At 38.2% G+C, this 21,199-nt stretch overlaps 1 protein-coding gene across 5 annotated transcripts in view; it reads left to right on the top strand.

Moving 5' to 3' along the window:
• Positions 1-21,199, top strand: part of LOC117418101 (rho GTPase-activating protein 17) — a 47,917-nt gene that overhangs the window by 18,848 nt on the left and 7,870 nt on the right. For all 5 annotated transcript variants that reach the window (XM_034030695.3, XM_034030696.3, XM_034030694.3 and 2 more), the window contains exons 2-16: positions 5,354-5,393; positions 8,694-8,798; positions 8,900-8,976; positions 9,665-9,776; positions 10,185-10,261; positions 10,636-10,753; positions 11,972-12,040; positions 12,307-12,388; positions 13,419-13,546; positions 14,453-14,564; positions 17,893-17,974; positions 18,443-18,523; positions 18,826-18,939; positions 19,338-19,429; positions 20,365-20,512. In XM_034030695.3, the coding sequence (XP_033886586.2) occupies positions 5,354-5,393; positions 8,694-8,798; positions 8,900-8,976; positions 9,665-9,776; positions 10,185-10,261; positions 10,636-10,753; positions 11,972-12,040; positions 12,307-12,388; positions 13,419-13,546; positions 14,453-14,564; positions 17,893-17,974; positions 18,443-18,523; positions 18,826-18,939; positions 19,338-19,429; positions 20,365-20,512 (1,437 nt within the window). The remainder of the gene's footprint in view (positions 1-5,353; positions 5,394-8,693; positions 8,799-8,899; positions 8,977-9,664; positions 9,777-10,184; positions 10,262-10,635; positions 10,754-11,971; positions 12,041-12,306; positions 12,389-13,418; positions 13,547-14,452; positions 14,565-17,892; positions 17,975-18,442; positions 18,524-18,825; positions 18,940-19,337; positions 19,430-20,364; positions 20,513-21,199) is intronic.

Below are 21,199 nucleotides of genomic sequence, written 5' to 3' on the forward strand. Positions count from 1 at the left end.
GTTGATTTGTAGTGAACGTTTAACCACTAGTTACTCCTTGCCAAAGAAAATGGCTGCAATGAATGCTAAAATAGATGATACATAGATAAATAGATGCTATGCAGATGTGTGTATTTGTACAGTACATACATATGTCAGAATTTCTCTTATCTTTATAACCGGTCATGAAATTGTGATGGAACTTGACATTGTTCCTTAACATTGAGGGTGTGTTTGATTTTCATTTGTACACTGGTATTTTTCCAGGATGTTTTAAATGTAAATCAATCAACGAGCGGCTTACGTGATTGAATGATAAATATATTTAGCAAGTGTGTTTGTTTGTTTAGTACCAGAACATGTTAGAACCTTCAGCGCACAGTTGGAACTTTCAGAAGAAGTGACAGACGTCTGTCTAGACAATGATGTGACACAAAACAAATCTCTCTCTCTCTCTCTCTCTCTCTCTCTCTCTCTCTCTCTCTCTCTCTCTCTCTCATTTTAAATAAAGCACATTCTTTCGGACCAGTGTGATTTGTGTCTGTGTGCATGTGAGAGAAAGATTGCACTGACGCTACAAGAGTAAATAGTTTCTGCATTTACGCAGGAGTATTTATGTGAGAGGCACTGAATCGGGTGTCTTGACAGCAAAGTGAGATGGATCACTGTCCCAAACATCCCCTGGAGCACTTTACTGTAGGTTATTTACCGTGTTTGGGTTCCTAAGCTGTTTTATATTATTATTATTATTATTATTATTATTATTATTATTATTATTATTAGGCTTCCAAGCCCATGTCTGGGAAGCCTGTTGTTGATGATGATGATGATGATGATGATGATAATAATAATAATAATAATAATAATAATAATAATAATATATATATATATATATTTTTTTTCTTTCCACCAACAAAACCTTAAAAGTTGCGTAAAATGAAAACCGTTGCAGAAAAACTCTTGACATTTCACAGAGTTGTAGACACCAATGGGAACCAATGTCCACAGCCGAACACGATTGTTCACATGGTTTGGAGGCATTTTGGATTTTACGACAAAGTTACAAGCATCATCTAGTCGGAAACTGCTTACAGCAGCTCAAATTGCAGCTGATTGGTTGAGTGGTACCTCCAAAACCGCTAATCTAATCGAAGCAAAACTTGGCCTACACTCGTTACAGTAGACGCAAGTGGATGTTGAAATCTTCTGTGATCAAAAGTAGCATAAAAAAACTGGATTGCTGCTTTAATTGCAGAACCTTTCACTGTACATTGCACTTTATGGCTGGAGGTGCCAGCTGGCCTGTTTTTCATTTGGATAATTACTTTTAAGTCGCTGGAACTGCTTACAACATTCACCACAGGCCTCTTCGTTCTAGAGTGGGAAACTGATCATCGTGTCTTTTTTTCTTTTTTTCAGTCTGGTTATATTCTGCGTGCTAAGTTTCCAGCAAAGTAGATTTAAAACGGGAACTGGAGTTAAAGAATATTTTTTCATTACTATTATTTTATTTATTTATTTTTCAGCTAAAGTTCAGCTTTAGGATTTTTATAAACCAAAAACTAGTCGCTTCCTGAAATGTGTTTTATTTTTAGCTTAAGTACAAACAAATCACAACACACTATTACTGTAAATGGTCATATGCTTTATTTTCGTTTTCCACCATCTTCCCCTAACCTACTTTTGTGAGCACTGTGTTGCAATTAAGCCAAACTGTACTGCACTGGTCATTCTTAATAATGCACTGCTAAAACGAAACAGATTGTACCTTACAATCCTATCCCAAGTGTCGCCTTCCCCTTTCCCAGTGAAGGCTCTCCATGTTCAAAGGCTTTCCCTAAACTATTTACTGCTGTTACGTGACTTGAGCTTAACTTTTAATTCACCTGCAGTTCAGACAGTCGCACCTCGTCATGCGCTGGAGTTAGGCGGCTCTCAGGCCAGTTGTTTTTTCTGGATCTAGGTCGAAAAATTGCGCAAACTGGTTGTTAGATGATCCTGTAACTTTAGTAATGAACCTGTCTCATACAGTCACCCCCTTAACATGAAGAAATAAGTATAGCTTCCATATAGCAAGAGAGTCCAAGATCAAACTGTTCGGTGCTGATATTTTAAGAAGATATTAAAGCGATAGCACTAGATACCGAGGACAAACCCAGGCTGGTTTTGGTCTCAGGGTCAGGATTAGTAAATCATTTGGGTATTTCTCAGGTGTCAGATATATATATATAGTACGAACTGTACTAAATAAATTAGTTGCACACAGTATTGGCAACTTTTATGATGTTTTTTACGGTATAACTGGATAGTTAAAAAACAACTATAATGCTTTGTGACAGAACTACTTTCACACTGTACTGTTTGTATTGAGCAAGTCCATGGCTCAATAACGCCCTCTGTTCACCACAGAGTTAGTGTAGCTGTCTGAAAAGACCATTGTGCTATGGATACAGTATTAAAAGCTTTAACGGGTACAACTTGACTTCAAATGTTGAGGGAGCAAAGGGTGACTGTCTGTCTAGCGCATATACTCTAAGTTCACACACAACATCATTGCACTGAATGCAGGGGGGCGTGTTGACGTCTACGCTCAATACAATTGCCATGGGAACCACTTTAATAAGAAGCAGCTGGATTGACTTTGCCCTTGAAATAAAGGTCCCTGCTTTTTTATTGCAGAGCCCTGATTGCTGTCTGAATCAGCATTTATGCAGGGCCTGTTTATCAGCACAGCATTTCTCCATGTTTTGTTTTTTTTCTGCCTGGAATTCCATCTGGCTTATACAACATACCTATGTAAACACACTGCTGTATTCTTCCATAGCCAGTAGCTTTCTAACACATTGGCCAACATGGTTGACCAACACCATTGAATCTCTAAGTCTTGGTATTCCAATAAACTGTGACTACCTTGTAGTATAGTATTCGTAAACCATTAGTGGTATCAGCAATGAAGGTGCACTGCAGTCCTCTGTATGAATAGAGTCTCTTTTTTATGCCTTAATTTGCTGCACCTAACTGTGCATGCCCAGTAAACCATGCCTGGCAGTTGTTAATATGGAGGAGCTGCACCTACTTCAGTCCCATCTTCTAGCAGGTTTTGCCTATGGGGTAAAGGTAGGGTTGGGTGGTATACTCTATTATATTGTAATTGCAGTGCTTAAATACTATAGTTCACTAATTAAGATGGAAAGGACCCTAGTTGAGTGGCTTTCATCAGTGGCAATGGATTGTTTGGCCCTACAGAGGCGTAATTCTATATCAACCACATGTTTCCTAAATACTGCCTGGTCAGAACAAGTAATGATATGATGAGCTAGTTTTACAGATTGATGTCCAGCTTCTGAAATGAAGTCCTGCAAGTACTTTTCAGCTGTGTTCTGTGGTCTGCATGTTTCACTGTGTGATGTGTCTGACCCCGGAATTCTCCCATTGACTGCAGACGTCTATTTATAGTCCACAGTTCTATGTCCTATGTTTACCAGACCCTGATTTATACTTCTGCACTCTGACCAGGAGCATTTCAAAACAGCCCCTCTCTGAACAGATTGGCCCTACCAAGTCTTTATAATAAATGTCAAACAGATACAGTGCATTGTAAAGCTTTTTTTAAATACATAAAACAATAAGTCTGTTATCCAGTAGTGTGACTTGTCACGATTTACAACATAACTGTTTTTATATTGTTTTTATATTTAGCACATTTGATTTTAACACTTCGAAAACACAAATGGATCTTATTAAGGAAAAGTCCTCATTTAATATATATATATATATATATATATATATATATATATATATATATATATATATATATATATATATATAATATATATACACACACAGCTCTGGAAAAAATTAAGAGACCACTGCAAAATTATCAGTTTCTCTGGTTTTACTATTTATAGGTATGTGTTTGGGTAAAATGAACATTTTTGTTTTATTTTATAAACTACTGACAACCTTTCTCCCAAATTCCAAATACAAATATTGTCATTTAGAGCATTTATTTGCAGAAAATGACAACTGGTCAAAATAACAAAAAAGATGCAGTGTTGTCAGACTTCGAATAATGTTTTCTTCCAGGACAACCTTGTACTTGGCTTGATTCATGCGTCCTTCACAAAGACAAATCTGCCCGATTCCAGCCTTGCTGAAGCACCCCCAGATGAGTCCAGTTTTCAGCTTTGCCCAACACCTGGTCGTCTAATGGTTAGATGGAGACCTGGAGAGGCCTACAAGCCACAGTGTCTCGCACCCACTGTGAAATGTGGTGGAGGATTGGTGATGATCTGGGGGTGCTTCAGCAAGGCTGGAATCGGGCAGCTTTGGCATGAATCAAGCCAAGTACAAGGTTGTCCTGGAAGAAAACTTGCTTCCTTCTGCTCTGACAATGTTCCCCAACTCTGAGGATTGGTTTTTCCAGCAGGACAATGCTCCATGCCACACAGCCAGGTCAATCAAGGTGTGGATGGAGGACCACCAGATCAAGACCCTGTCATGGTCAGCCCAATCTCCAGACCTGAACCCCATTGAAAACCTCTGGAATGTGATCAAGAGGAAGATGGATGGTCACAAGCCATCAAACAAAGCCGAGCTGCTTGAATTTTTGCGCCAGGAGTGGCATAAAGTCACCCAACATCAATGTGAAAGACTGGTGGAGAGCATGCCAAGACGCATGAAAGCTGTGCTTGAAAATCAGGGTTATTCCACCAAATATTGATTTCTGAACTCTTCCTAAGTTAAAACATTAGTATTGTGGTGTTTAAAAATGAATATGAACTTATTTTCTTTGCATTATTCAAGGTCTGACAACACTGCATCTTTTTTGTTATTTTGACCAGTTGTCATTTTCTGCAAATATATGCTCTAAATGACAATATTTTTATTTGGAATTTGGGAGAAATGTTGTCAGTAGTTTATAGAATAAAACAAAAATGTTCATTTTACCCAAACACATACCTATAAATAGTAAAACCAGAGAAACTGATAATTTTGCAGTGGTCTCTTAATTTTTTCCAGAGCTATATATATATATATATATATATATATATATATATATATATATATATGAAGGCGTTAGTTTAATGCTGATGATTATCCAGACCCATGCTTCACATTTAGTCTGGTAGTTTGTGTAAATGCAACACAGTTGATGTTTTGGCTCAGTAGTCTTATTTTGGAAGCCTAGAAGGTCCCGAGATAATACACTTTTAATATATGATTGTTCCATTCCCATATTCCAGCCAACTCGTAGAACGAATAGTGAATGTTTAGGATGGTTAATCGTTCTTTAACTATAATTACAGATTGTGTGTGAAATGCAGCGAATCTTATTGTATCACTAATCTCTCGTTTTCTTTTATTTTTACAGGGCAGAGAAAACTGAGGTCCTGAGTGATGACCTGTTGCTGGTAAAACTTCCTTGTTTTAAATGATTTCTTTTTTTCTGAAACCACAGTACATTCACTAGGCAGGGCAATGAGGGAGGGGACAGGGGTTTTGGATGTCCTAGGAGGCTGTGTGGTCCAGTGGTTAAAGAAAAGGGCTTGCTCAAATCCCGGCTCACTCACTGACTCGCTGTGTGACCCTGAGCAAGTCTTTTAACCTCTTTCGGGTGAGATGTTGTTGTAAATGATGCATAATTAACACACCCTAGTCTGTGCAAGTCACCTTGTATAAAGGTGTCTGCTAAATATACAAATGTATTTAATTTATTTATTATTTGACAAAATAATGTAATTCAACCAAGTAGGGAATGCTCTGACAATGCTTTCTTGATGGTTTATTCTACAGTGTACATTAGTTCTGCCTATATTAACCTCTTTCCTTTTAACAAAGTGCTTTGTTAGCACAGTATAGGAGAGGTTCCAGTGACCTGAGGTTGATTAAAGAGCTGTTCGGGCTGACGGCCAAGGGCTTTTCTGTTTTTCATTTATTATATATATTTTTCCCTCGGAATAATGGTTCTCTGAACAGGGGAAGTGCAGTCTCTTAGTGGACCATAATAAAGATAAGGACGTTGTCATCTGCATATTTTTATGGGAAAACATAAAACGTGTCATTTTCTTACAGCTTGCACTTTGATGTTCTGAATTTATATTGTGGATACTTGGAGGCACAATCCGTAAGACCTAGTAAAGTGTACGTTTTAAAATAAAGTAGAAATATATCAAATTCAAATGTCTGATTTTGTTTACTCTAGTGTAGACCATAATGGAGAATACATTTTCAAAAATCAAACAAACATCAGAATTGTAGACCAGCATATTCGTTGATTGAATTTATTCGATAGTACAGAATTTTTTATGAAAACAGAATCGCGTTTTTGTAATTGCTATAGTGTTGACCTACTAAACAGATGACTTTTTTTTTATTTTTATTTTTTTTAAAACAGCTTGTTTTAGTGAAAAAAATTAACTTGCATTCACTGGTGACAAGTTGGAGAGAGAGTTATAAACCTGAATACCTCCCAGAAGAGGCGTTCAGGTTGATTTAACTTGGATAACCTCCGCGGCTTTGCCATGTTGGTACCCACTAACGTGACACCAGTATCTCGTGTCATGACGCAGTTAAATGTCTTATGTTTGACAATCGTATTTATTTATTTATCCTATTTCTCACTTAAATATATAACAAAGCACATCCTTTTAGGGGGTAGATGAATCACCAGTCTCCTTGTTTGTCGCTGATGCTCCTTTCACAATGAAAAGAGGAAACCAGTGTCTCATATATTGCGCACGCTTCGTGCAATCTCAGCACATTGTCTGTGACACTGCTGAGTGTGGGATCACCTTGACAATAGAAACACAAGCAAACTAATGGGAAAGTGAAGCCAGGAGGTACTTCGTTGTTTCCCTTGTCTTTCTGCCAGCAATGAGCACTCAAGAATTACAACAGCTATGAGTTCCCAGGCCAGGTCATGGAGGCAACGCCCAAATGGAAAATGTGACTCTTGAAATGTTGATTCTGAGGGAGCCTCTTATCTCAGAAGACAGCCCATGCAATTTCTGAGCTCAGTTCTTTGGATAGCCACCAGCATACTGTGTGTGCTTGTAACTTGGGCACTTTGCTCCATAAGTCATTTTTGAGTTTGAAAGCAGAATATTGTAAATCTCATTCAGTTTTTTTTCTTGTAGTAAGCGTTTAACGTTTTGTTTTTTTTCTCTTCTGGTCTGCTGCACAAAAAAAGTGGAAGTTTGGAATCCAGACACAATTCCTGTGGTCCTCCTTGAGAAGGTCACAAAATAACCACTTCCTACTCTGCGTGTTCCAAGTAGGGGGCTTTAGATCTAGAAACCATTGTCGCAGAGACTGGTGTTCTGATTACTGCACTGCACCTACAACAAAGTGAAAACGTACTGTGAAAGAAGGGTTAGTGATCTACATTAGGTGTTGGCAGGCGCAGTAATTAAGTGTTGTTCAGTAATTTCCCAGAAACAGTGAACAGTTGTTACTACCTTGGGGCAATAGAAATTGTTACTTTTACTGTGGAGCAGAACAAAGATCCTACTGGTACTCGATAAGAAGTTTTAGCATGCTCCTGGGCATGGAGTACTGCATCAGCAAATTCCAGGCTGAACCATCAAACTGCTGTCACCTATGACTTATGAAAATAAATACTAAAGGAAGAGTCTTCAGTTACTTTGATTTTTCAATCAGGAAACTCAGGTTGTTTGTCTCTGTCTCAACCGCACTCATACATTCAGGAACAAGTTCTGCAATCTATGAGATAAAGGTCTCTGAGCTGTCAAAGTGCTGCTAACCCTTATCACCCCCTCCCAGCTACAAAGAACCCTTATCCACCCCCTCCCAGACGTCAACCACTGTTTACTGCTGACTTGGAAGCACCTGACAGTGTCACCTGATGCTAGTAATGGCAGCTGGTATACTGTAAATCTCAAAGATGCATTTGGGTTTGTGTTTTTTTTTTTTAACAAAAGAGAACAATTACATAACAGTTTCTTATTCCCGCCAAGTGTCTCCGGGTAGATATCAAGAAAAAAATGTAAATTATTAACCAAGAGTGGCTGCTTTAGGGAATCAACTGTTTAGCAACTACAAATATCCATTGTTTGTAGTGTTTGAAGCATCTGTTTTAAGATGGGAATCCCTCTTTTATGGCACACCACTGAGCCAAACAGCCTCTGCTGCATATTGCTGGTTTTGTACATTTTAATCAGGCAGCCTCAGCCACTCCCCGAGAGGACCTACGACACTGCTCTGTTGAGTCATTTGTGCAAAGCAGCTTCATACAAGCTGTGGTCAATCATGCTCCAATGTTGTTCGCTGCATTTTTGCACACATGCCAACAGAAACAAAAACAATTACTAATAACTGGCTTCAAGAGAGAATGTACTGAAATATAGGGAGTAAAATACAACTTACAAGAACAGAAGGCAGTTCTTAAAAATAGATAATAAAGGTGGTCCTTAGCACACCATTGTTCAATGGATTTTGCAATGGAAAGGCACCTATACAACCTCACAGCTTTTGCCCTAGCTCACCACAAATATTTACTCGGTTACTTGATTCTTGCATTATATTATAACCGTCACTCTTATTTTTGCTTTCTCCTCAGTTTTCTTCCCGATCCAATGAATCACCCTTAACACATTACACTTGAATAATCTTTGTTTTTGGTGTTTTGTGATGGACTCACTTGTTGAGTCTTTAGGAGGAAGCAATCCTTATTGTTTCTTTCCATTTTTCAGATAGAGAAACGCTTGGATGTAGTGAGAATGGTTTCCCACAATACTCAGAAACGGCTGGTAACATGTTTGCAAGGTCAGATTGGGACAGACGCAGAGAAGAGACATGTAAGTACTCTCAACCTACATGCAGAACTGTGAGAGAGAGAGAGAGAGAGAGAGTGAGAGACTGCATTTTATGTTTAATTGGTTTGATTTTTGTGTTTCAGAAAAAACTCCCATTAACAGCACTTTCACAATGTATGCAGGAAGGGGGTTGTTTGCTAGGTGAAGAGTCTCTTATTGGGTGAGTAGTTCAACTAACTAGCAGTGCAGAGCCCAGAAATTCAGCTGAAATGAGCACAGTTGTTTTATTGACACATCAGCAGAATAGAGATAAGTGATAAATGACCATAGCATGCAGGTAATAGGGGATGAGTAGTGTCTATTTAAGTTGAAATATCTGGTAAGGAGTTAACAATTTGGAATAAAATCTACAAATAACAAAGTTTCAGAAATATATCATATGTCAACAGAAACTTAAGAAAAAGAACAAAGTCAGTTGTTGGTACTAAATCATTTATAATTGGGTCAGCCGTCTAAATGCAGGTTGTAAACACTTTTCATGGTAGCTAAGCATTGCAATTTTTTGGTGTATCACTCAATGTTGGTCTTTTTTGAAGCAGCCCTGTACTTCCTGTGTAGTGGGCCTGTAAGTTTTAATATAGACACCTGAAACTGCAGAAGCAAAACTCACTATTAATAAGTTGCAGTACCAAGGCAATAGGCAACCATCTGAGGAATAGACTTCCTGTCTGAGTGCAGAAAGGTCAATACTGTGTTCAACTTGCACTTAGAGGCTACTTCGTGGTTTGTAAAGTGCCTTAGGAAGCTTGTACATGTAGGCCATTATTTATAATGAATTTGTTTGGTATTACAGCGAGTTGCATGTTAGCCTTGAGACTTCTAGCATGCGGTGTGTGTTTGTGTTCCAGTAAAATGATGGACATCTGCAGTGACGTGGAGAGCAAGCTGGCCATGGAGCTGTCGCAGCACGAGGTGCAGATAGAGCAGGACATCCTGGATCCGCTGAACCAACTCGCAGAGGCAAGCCCAGCCCTGCGTCCTTCTAAACCATGACCGTTACAATCAAAACTTTGTTAAAAAAAAAAAAATTATTATATATATACCACAAGCTACTGAAGTAGTACTGTTGAATTGCCTGCTGTACACAGGAGAGCTCAGCAGAGCCTCACTACAATGCACAATGCAGTGCTTGTGTGAGGACACTGTAGAACCAGGTAGAACTACAGCAACTGACGCTATAAAGATCCTGTTCAGGGTGGGGAGATGAAGGGGTGGGGTTGAGAAGGGAAGTCTGAGGTCACCTTATGGGAGGGAAGTAGTGAAGGCAAATATTGCAAACCCCACTCTTGGCCACTGTGAAAGCAATAGGGTTTTTTTTGCTAGTGCTTCTGCTTTTTAATATTAAATGCAACCTCTCACTTTACCAAGGTGGAGATTCCAAACATCCAGAAACAGAGGAAGCAATTGGCGAAGATGGTACTGGACTGGGATTCAGCTCGAGCCAGGTAACAGCGATCAGCTTTTCTGTTTTGGCACAAATCCACTCTTCTGTCTTTCCCTGTGTTTGTTCATTAAATGCAGTGCAGTAGACTGTTGTAATCGCTATATATGGGAATAGCAACATCTGTGTTTTTTAAAGTCATCTTATTATTTCCTCTGCTATGAATTGCAAGCTTCTCTTCATTCAATAATAAATAAGCAATAATAATTTATGTGTTTTTTGTTTAAATACATATTACAAACCCTTGTTGTTAAACCTGCCGTTGCTTAGCCTGGCTCTTGTGGCTGTGTACAGTGTGGTAGGCAGTTAGGACATATCCCTATGTGTTCCAGCCCTGTTTCTCTTCTCCAGTGACCGATTTCCCCTTGTTCATTGCAGGTGGAGCCAGGCTTCCAAATCCATCGTTTTAGGAACCAATTTCCAAGCACTGACAGCCAAAGCAGAGACACTCAAAGAGGAGATGGATGAGACGGGCAACAAAGTAGAGCTCTGCAAGGTATTGCACACGCACACGCACACACACACACTGAGGAAAAAAAAAGGTTTAGGTCTGGTTAAACAAGGCCAGTACCAGGTTCAGAGTGGATACGCTGTTTAAAGTTATATAACCTTTTTTCAGTGTTTGGCAAAGAGTCAGTCATGGGCCTGTTTTATTATATAGGTTAAAGAGTCTATGTTTAAAAGCACAGGAATTATTTGCTTGGTTCATTGTACAATGCTGATCAGACACAGCTGTCCTGGGGTTCAAGGAAACCGGCTGCCTTTTCACAAAGCCCTTTTTGTTTACCAAGCAATGCAGGGAAGGGATCTGACCAGCTTATAAAAGATTATTGACTTGGAATGGATAAACGCTACACTAAAGGAGTCATTGTTTATTTTCAAAGAATTTAAATTGATTGTTTTTTTTCTTTTCTTTTTAATAAATAAACTGAAATCCTGATATGATGGTCCAGAACGCTTTTATTTTGAGACATTCAGTCAATTCATTAACACTTCCCATATGCTCTTTATATTCCTGCCTGCTCAAGTTTGATTTACCCCTTTTTAAGCTTGTAAAAATTGTTATCACATAATCTGAAAATAGCCAAAACGCATATAGCCCATAATATAAATATGCTGTGTATACAGTAAAACAAACTAAGGAAATATGATCTCATGCTCCGTAAATACCAAAACTTCCTCATGTTCAAATCTGACATTCAAGTGCCTTTGAGGTTGGCTAGGCGCATGTTGGTTTCTGGTACTGGTCTAGCACTTTGGTAACTAAATTCTCATTTCTCATTAAAATATTTGATTAAAGAAATGAATAACATTGAAAATAGTTAGGGCTTATGACTACCGGTGGCAGAATACTGTTGTCCTAAAATGTATAAACATGATTCTTTGTGGTATTCATTTGACTATATTTTCATTGTAGATTAGATAAATAGTTAGCAGTATTTAGCTCTGCCACTGCTTTGGATCTTTAAAATAGACCCCAACATAGGGTCATTTTTTATCCAATACCTAGCATTGTTCTGCTATTTAAGACTAGTCTAGTCACATTAACCAGTATTAACATGTTCTGCAGTGTGTAGCATGCCACAATGCGGGTCTGTAACAGTGGGGAAACCATTTCTAGCTGCACAGTATTCCTGTTAGGCTTTGGGAGGGGGGAGAATTAAAAACAATCCTTAAGAATTAGTTACACTTACTACCTCCTCTTTTTCCATAGGACCAGCTTGCAGCAGATATGTATAATTTCTTTTCTAAAGAAGGGGACTATGCACGCTATTATGTAATGGTAAGTTACAAAGCACTTTTTTTTTTTTTTTTTGAGGTGCTAGCATTTCCATATATTGACTTTTTAATGTTAATCTTTATAATGAGCTGAGGCGACCATGGTGGCTTCTTTTATTTGGTTACAATACTTTGTGATTAGCTTTCAAATGCATTATATATTGTTTTTTTTTTAGTTTTGGTTAGTTTTGCTGTACACAATGCAAATTGTGCCAGATAAACTCTTTTTTAAATGTATTTTTGTATTTACAATGTGGGTTCTGTTCTCAGTTATTAGAAGAACAAGCAGAGTACCATAGAAAGGCATTAGCAGTGTTAAAAAAGGCCCTACCGACCATCCAAGCCCAGCAAGGTACAGTAATGCCTTTGTTTTCCTGACTGGATCGTTTTGCTTGTGCCAGCTCTGCAGCCTTTCTTATCTTCCATTTTATCCTCACCTTTTTGTTATTTTTGTGAATGATACTGAACTTAAATCCTCCTCTAATGAAACTGCAGATCTGTCCAATCTTTCGTTCTGTTGCTTAAACAGCTGTCTGTCTGGCATTGACCTAGAGTGACAAGATGCCCTCTTTTCCATCCATTTTAATTATATACACAAATGTCCAATTCAACCCAGAGCTGTTTCCATTGATGTGTGTGAGACCTAGGGCTTGCAGGAATTGTTTCATTTTTGTATAGCCAGTGTGGCTTCACAAATGCAAAATGTGTTTTGTTGATGCATTTATCATCAATCCACTGCGATCATGTCACTGCTTTTCATTTTTTCTATGTTTAAATTATTGCACTCATTGTGGTGTTGGACAATGCAAACAAATTCGATTGGTTGTGGCTTAACACATTTTGCCCAGTTCCTGCTAGCTAGATCCAGATGATCTGTCATGAGTGAAAGCTCACTAATGTTTGTCTTCTCTAGTAAATCATATAATGCACTGGTCTGTGCTATTGTCAGTATTGCCAGGTTTCTCCAATGAATGGCACGTTAAAGGGTTACATTAATTGAGTTCAACCATCTGCCGGAAAAAGGTATCTAGTCACTAAAGACATGTCTGATCAGTAATACGGTGTTGCTGACATGTTGTACTGTATTACACATTTATTTTAAGGTATGGTTCTCTTCTGTACAAAATGAGTTGTAACATTGTCTGTTCTGTCCTTGTATGCCTCTAGACTATTGAGTTTATGCAGGTACCCAATCCAGCTATTGGGAGTTCAATTACTTTAATTGTTTATAAGAGGATGTTACTTAGATTCTTTGTTGCATATATTTATTAAAACAGTCCTGTTTTTTGCAATGAAAAACTAGTTTGAATGCATCACATTAGGAGGGTTCAGGACTAACAGCAACAGTAGGCTTGTGTGTGTAACCCTGCAAACTCCTCCAGATTCGTGGACGGAGAAGCCAGCCTTCGGGACTGCACTAGAAGAACACCTCAAACGCAGTAGCCGTGAGATAGCTCTGCCCATCGAGGCCTGCGTGATGATGCTGTTAGAGACTGGCATGAAGGAGGAGGTAACCCATTACCATGGTCGGATATAAGATCACTTTGACCAACACACAACGCAACACAATTTGCCCTTTAATGCACCAAATGTCTGGAGGTAGATGGAATGCTCAGGGTAATGTGTTAGAAGCTCCTTCAGCAATAACTAATTTAACAATAACTGATGTATACCAACACAAAATACCAGCCGTCTTTGTGATTTGTTTTACACCAATGCATTGCTCTAACCCTCGAGAAACTACCTCTCCTATTGTGCAATCAAGTTCAGTGACCTGTTTTATTTGTCTGTTGTCACTTTTGTTAGAATTGTATTGAACTGAAAGATTGACATTGAAGTCCAACAAGGAAATACTGAAGAGGGAACCTTTGTTTGTTGCAGGGAATTAAGTTTTCAGCCGGACTGCTGCTCTTGTGTTTTAATTAGTGTATAGCCAGTATATGTGTAGATACAGTACACGCCGCATGCTTACAGTCGCTTCCTGTTTCAGCTGCCCATGCTGCATATTGCATTGTGTGGTCCATAGAGGGCAGTTTCTGTGGAGCACTTCCTCTTGTTAACACTGCTGACAGGGAGATAAGCCTTTCACCCTTCTAAATTCATACAGTACAGATCTTGGTGTGACATTGCTTTCAAAAAGCATAATGGCTGTTTTCCACAGTATCAGACGAGTATTATATATATGTAAGCGACGGAGTGTGCAGTCTTTGTGTAAATATACTGAGGTCTCTGGTGCTTTTATATATATATATATATATATATATAGGTTGTCAGCAATCCAAGCTGTTGGTTTGTCCAGGCCATTAAATAAGGATTATATTACACACTTTCTTTTTTTTTTAATAAAAGATCCTGACACATGCTCTTTCCCTCCCCCCCCTTCTCCCCCCTTCTCTCTCTCTCTGTTCTCATGCAGGGCTTGTTTAGGATTGCTGCCGGACAATCCAAGCTAAAGAAACTGAAGGCTGCTCTCGACTGCTCCACCTCCCAGCTCGAGGAGTTTTACTCAGACCCTCACGCTGTCGCCGGTACAGACAGCTCTAAACCTGTTATTGATTAGTAGGATATTGTATTAAGATTTTTTATATATATATATATATATATATATATATATATATATATATATATATATATATATATATATATATATAATTTTTTTATGGTAAACAGTCTCAGATGTATTGTAATAGGTGAAATGGTATTATTGGTTTATTACTGTATGATAAGTAGCTGTTGTATGGCCTGTAGTCCATTGGTTTCTGTTAGCGTTTTAAAGGCAGAAATGTCCTTGTCATCATGTACAAGGTGATTCATAATTCGCGAAACATGGTTGGTTTGCATTGTTTTCAATTCTACTTAAATGTTGATACAGTCAGCACTCACGTATTCGACCCTATAAGATTTTGATTTCTGTGATGGTTGAACAAGTGTGACGCATATCTGATTATTTCATTTTGGCCCTTTCAACCTTTGTCCGTTTTTCAGGGAACACAAAAAAAAAAATACAATTTCATGAATAAAGCTGAAAAGTGTTTTAAAATAAGTAGGCTTCCATTTAGATGTACTGTAGTTGGTTTTGTTGGTACAGAACTATATTTTCAACAGAAGTATTTTAATTCAGAACGATATGATTCTGAAAATATCACTTGCCAAAAGAGACGACACATGGACTGTAATACAGTACATACTTTTAAATCCGGTACTTATTGTAGCAGTATGTAAAATTCCCCATTAACGACCCAACAGCAAAATGAAATCAAAGTGTTACCCATGCCCAGAACTGCGTAAAAGGCAATGCAATTTATCAAAAAAAAGAAAAACAGTTTCCAGAATTAAAACACTGTTCAAAGTCAGTATTCAGAATGTAGTGCTCGATGAGGCCCTAATGTCACAGTTCACTTGCAAATGAAAATGCACAAAAGCAACTGAAAATCACAGATTAAAAAAAATACAAAAATACATCACATTATCTAAAACTGTTTAACTGTTTTACATTTACTGTAGCTTGTCTCGTTTGCTTCGTTTGTGCTGCATTTTCGCATCAGACAGACTGATTGGGCATGCGAGAAAAAAAAAACACAGGTGACGGATAATCAAATAAATTGTAAAATTGAAGAGATGGACTTTGTATCAGAAAACTGCTGACGGAGTCGGAAATCACGTGTGACGGGTAAGTGCATTAAGTTGTTTCATATATATGTAGTGGGAATTGATTTGTTTCTTAATACAAGGACGGTAAAACGCGACCGACGTGTATCTGAGTGTCGTATATCCGAGTGCTGACTGTATTATTGAACAGCCCTCTGGTGGCCAAACGTTGTGTCACAGTGTCTGTGTCCTAGACGTTGTTGCTTTGCATATCATCCTCCACGTCCCCTCCAGGTTTTGCGATGTTCTGTCAATTCTGAGTCACCCTGTACAAATGACAGACAGACTGCATTTGAAATGAAGAAATCATGTCATAGAGCGCCAGGAAAGTTTACCTTCCTTGTTTGACAGAGACTAGAAGACTTGTACTGCATTGCAGATTTATACGATATGGGTTTTCAGACACACAGAGTTCACCTATTGTTGTACAGCTCACAGAAAATTTGCATGGCCCTTCAATTAAAAAATCTTAAATCATGATCCAAAAATGTAAATGGCCCTGTATATCTTCAAACCTGCAGCAGAACACAATCCTGAGCCTGCAGTATATGAAGGCTCTTCGTCGGTACAAAAGGTCAGACATTGCAACTCAAACTATTTTTCTAACTGTGGGAGAGTAGGTGGCAGTCATGTGGGTTTTTCCATTAAAGCGCTGCATGGATTAATAAAACATTTGGTGATTTAACTTGGCAGAAGACAGCATCCTGTGGTTTAAAAAAAAAAAAAAAAAAAAATCTGGTATTATTGCAGCAGGAGCTAATAACTGTGAGATTTGTGGCAGTTCACATAAAAATATATTCTTTAAAAAGACTCTTCTAATGCTAACATGTGTGCCACTCAAGCTGAAGTAAAAAGTCATTTACATGCAAAGCTTGTTTCAGAAATCATGAATATTGTTCATTAAGTTATGCATAGAGGTAGGTGGTCAATACAACTTGGGAATGGGATTCCTAACAAGCTAGTGGAAGATGTTTTTGAAAATTGTACTGTATCCTGCTGTCTACAGATTTATAGATTATATGTTGTGGTTTATATGCTCGACAAGCAATGCAACTTTTAAAATGCACTAAAAACTGAGCAAGAACAAAGACCTGGAGTGGAAGAGAATACAATAGCCTACCCTACATGGACTGGAGTTAAACACTCCTGGGTTTGTCCCTGCTAGACTCAGCTGCCCTGTTGTTCATATCTGTATCATGAGTGTTAATAGTTCCATTCCTTGGTTTCTCAATTTCTGATTAAGTCACATGCGTCTCTGGGGGCAGGAGTCCTCTAAAGGTTTCAAGCCCAAGACTTTGTATCACAATTGGAAAAACTGGCAGAAAAGCAATGCAAACACATAAGACACTTTCCAAGCAGCAGATTTTCATTGGAGCTGTTCTCTTGAATTAAAAAGGTCTGGGGCAGGCAATTTAGAAGATGAATGGCTGCTGTATACAGTTCAACTATTTCACTTTCCCAGAGTCATTTATTTTCAAAACATATTTCGACTGAGCTCAGTGTAGCCAGGGTTCATTTAAAAAAAATAAAGCCATATTTTAAGACCCCAGTGGCAGCGCTGCTCATATACTTGTAAGGGAAATGAAGCTAGTTCCATAGCCAAATACTAAGGATCTTACACCCTTTCTATATTATATCTAGGAATGGAAGCAATTTAGTTGGAAACTTGCTAAAGGTCACTTTCAGCCTGACCCTGTTGCATTAGATCATACCTACTGTATGTCACGCCTAGAGTGGATTATTTCAGATTTATTCTTCAGCTCTGTATACAGTATCTTCTGAACCTGTGCGACCTAAATTCTCTGACTCCTTTTAAACGCCTCTATTTGTCTGCTTGACTGAAGCTCTGTGATGTTTCTGAAACAGACCTCTATACAGACTGACCTGGTCCCTCAGAGCGACACAGAATGTCCCTGCTTTTCATATGGTGGTTAAATTTGGCTTTTGCCCTCCACAGCTTTGAAAATCCTCAGCCATGTACATTGTACTCAGTAACGCACAGTTGACAAACCACATCAAATACCATCATCGCCTTTATTATTATGATCTTGGGAGTGCTGGATTTTCCCATGTTGTCAGCAAAATCAGTTTAAATTAAGTTTCATGGAGGTTGGACAGGAGCCATGGCATGGAACAGTAAGTAATGCTGTGACCGAGAACCACTACACCTCTTCTGCAAGAGTAATGTATATTATTTTCACATTGTAGGTGCACTGAAGTCTTACGTGAGAGAGTTGCCAGAGCCCTTAATGACTTTCCACCTGTATGATGAATGGATCCAGGCGTCAAAGTATGGTTTTCAAAATCGAGTCTTTTTTTTTGTATAATTACAACAAATATTGATTTTATTTGTTCATGATTCGTGTAGTAACCCGATTTCATAAACTACTAATGAACTTTAAAAAATGCATTTCACTGACAAGTGAAACTTTACTTGAAAATGATATATTACTGTTACTAATGACTTTACAAACACATTTGTTAACATGTTTGCAAGCTGGTTATTTAGTTAGTACTGTAAACAGACACATGCCCATTAAAATACAGCTTTACCCAAAATCTTAAATTTCATTATTAATTAAATTTGTGTTTGTGTGCAGGTTGGTAGGGCCAGATTAGATAACGTTAACTATGAAAACATATTTAACTATGAAAAGATAAACCATAGGTAGGCAAACTGTGAAGTCAATATATGTAAAATGTTGTTTGTTTTTCAGCCATATTGACATTGTTATCGCTTTTCTGTCTTCTCTTGCAGCGTCTCAGACCCAGACAAGAAACTGCAGGCTCTCTGGGTAATCTGTGACAAACTGCCAAAGCCTAACAAAGCAAACTTTCGGTAGGGCACCATTTCATTACAATGCACTAAAGCAGATTGCATGCAGTGCTACACATTCTGTAGCTGTAAGTATTAATTGCTGTCTTTACATATTGTACTGTTTCAGTACATTGTATAAAACTTATAAAAGGCGATTCTAAAGTAATAATAGTGCCCAGGTGTAGGCTGTAGATTCCGTCTATTCGGATTTCCTATTGAATAACTGATCCATAAATAAATAAATAAATAAATGAAAGTTACCGGCATTGTAATTTGCTGAACTGTTACAAATGATTGTTCTACCTTATTTTTGCCTTGTGTAGGTATCTAATCAAATTCCTTGCAAAGCTAGCACAGGAAAGTGCCGTCAACAAGATGACCCCTAGCAACATTGCAATCGTGTTGGGACCTAACCTGCTGTGGGCTAAAAATGAAGGGTGAGTGAGGAGGAGTGGTACTGCTCACTGCAGGAGTGGGGTTGAGATCACAGGGTGAAGCCTGCGATACAGAATTAAATTGTGCCATCTCAAACTAGGAGCTGAAGTTGAACTTCTAAGAGCTTTGGCTCCTTAGTTGGAGTCTGTTTTTAGGAGTGTGATGCATGAACATTCTGATCCTCTCACTGTTTTTAAGTACAGTTTTATTAAAGAGAAAAAGAACATTACAACCTGTTTAGTTGATTAGTCATCTCTTCAACAGATCACAAATTGATGGCTCGAGGCTTCCATTAAAAGCAGGTCTGGTACTTGTGTATCCCACACTGCAGCCTACGTGTCGATGATGTATTGTTCGCCTTGTCTGCTGTTTTAACCACCTCCCCTCCCTCCCCACGCAGAACGCTTGCTGAGATGGCAGCCGCTACTTCAGTCTACGTAGTAACAATTATTGAGCCAATCATCCAGCATGCTGATTGGTTCTTCCCTGAAGGTAAATCGAGATATGCTCTCTGCTTTCTACTGTTTCTTCTACTGAGATTTTGTTTTTAATGCTTTTTAGATGTTCTGCTGAACCCTACCGTCAATTTAGAAGAAAGAACACATTTTTTTTGTTTTTTTTATTGCATTTAAATTAAATTTCATTTATTTAAAAGTGATAAAGAGCCTTCAGTTTTGAAAGGGAGTTCTGACATGGGATGAGGGTAGATGATTTAAAAAAAGTAAAATTAAGATAGACCACCCCCCCCTCTTTGATGTAAAGCTCTAATTGGATGGAGGACCAGAAGAAAATGCAGCAAGATATGAGAGTTGGCTAGTTACAAAAACACTAAGTGAAAACTTTATTCATGATCTACTTCAGTGTGTGGATAAGATAGCATTACATACATACAAATACCAATTATGACCTCTTCACGTTATTCAAATTCAGATATTGTACTGCTCAAAATGATATGCTTCTTAAATTTGCTTGCTTGTTTTAGTTTCCTGTGCTTGATGCACATTGATGTAGCTCTGTATTGTGATAGTTTGCTGCCCCCAACAGGCAGAAAACTGAACAACATGGTGATTTTGCAGTGTACTAAAAATAAGTTGTTGTTTTTCTTAAACCTGGTTCAGTAGACTTTTACTTTTGGAGCTGTTTTGTAACTTCTGTGTTTTCAGTTCTCCTTTTATTAAAATAGCTTAACAACAAATAAGGTCTCTCTGGAGAATTTGAGCATTCATTCTTTTACCAAATGCTTTTACAGTTTGTGTAGTAGTTGAATCTTGGGATATTTTAATGCATACTGCAGTCATTCTTTGTATTTGTAACAGTTTGTGATTTTGCTCTGCAGCTGTTTTCCAGGCCCTTCCCTTTTGAAACTGAAATGCAATTAAGCTATAACGAACTGAATTGAATATATGTTTTGTTGTCTTGTCCCTCAGAGATCGATTTCAACGTATCCGGGATGTTTGCCCCGACTCCCAACAATCACACAAACCACCACGGGAGCGAGTTTGACTCTGGGACACTGGAAAGGAAGAGGCCAGTCAGCATGGCTGTGCTGGAGGGGGATTTGATGAAGAAAGACAAGTGAGTGGGAGATGGGACTCGGGCTCTGGAGGAGACCAGTTTTACAAGAGGTTGGGTGGATCAATGCGGCCTAGCTTTGTGAGATTTTCTTTGGTAGCTAAACCTCCAGCCCAGGCAATTTTAGTGTGTAAAGTGACACCTGAATTAAAACCTGTCTGTGGTTAAGGGGCAAACTTTAATTATTAAATTAAACAAATAAAATTGTTGTAACACTTTTAGTTCAGGTTTACAATTAAGACATGCCTTTTTAATTTTGCATCTTTGTTTGCCATACTTTACTCAAAGTATGTGGGTGGGTTCACCTTACTGTTTAGCCTGTCATGTGTGTCACACCATGTGGATATACAATTAAATGACTTACAGTGGGTTTACATGCTAGGAAAGGTCCCTCAATGACATGTTTATAAAAATGAAAAATCTTCTTTTAATATAAACGAGATGTGCAGGTGATCATGGTGTGACTTCCCTTTTTCGGAGAAATTTTGTGATCAACCGATGTTCCAAGTAAAAAATTAAATAAATAAATAAATAAAATCTATTGGAATCCGAGGAAAGCTACAGTTAAGCACCTTATAAGGTTATTGATTTTTAGTGGTAATGTTTCAGAGCTTTCCTTTTATTATTTCTGCATCATAAGACATAATAACAAAGTCATTGTATGTTTGTGTTTATCACTTGTGATGTCAG

This window comes from Acipenser ruthenus, chromosome 13 (genome assembly GCF_902713425.1).
Source record: "Acipenser ruthenus chromosome 13, fAciRut3.2 maternal haplotype, whole genome shotgun sequence".
Taxonomy (NCBI): Eukaryota; Metazoa; Chordata; class Actinopteri; order Acipenseriformes; family Acipenseridae; genus Acipenser; species Acipenser ruthenus.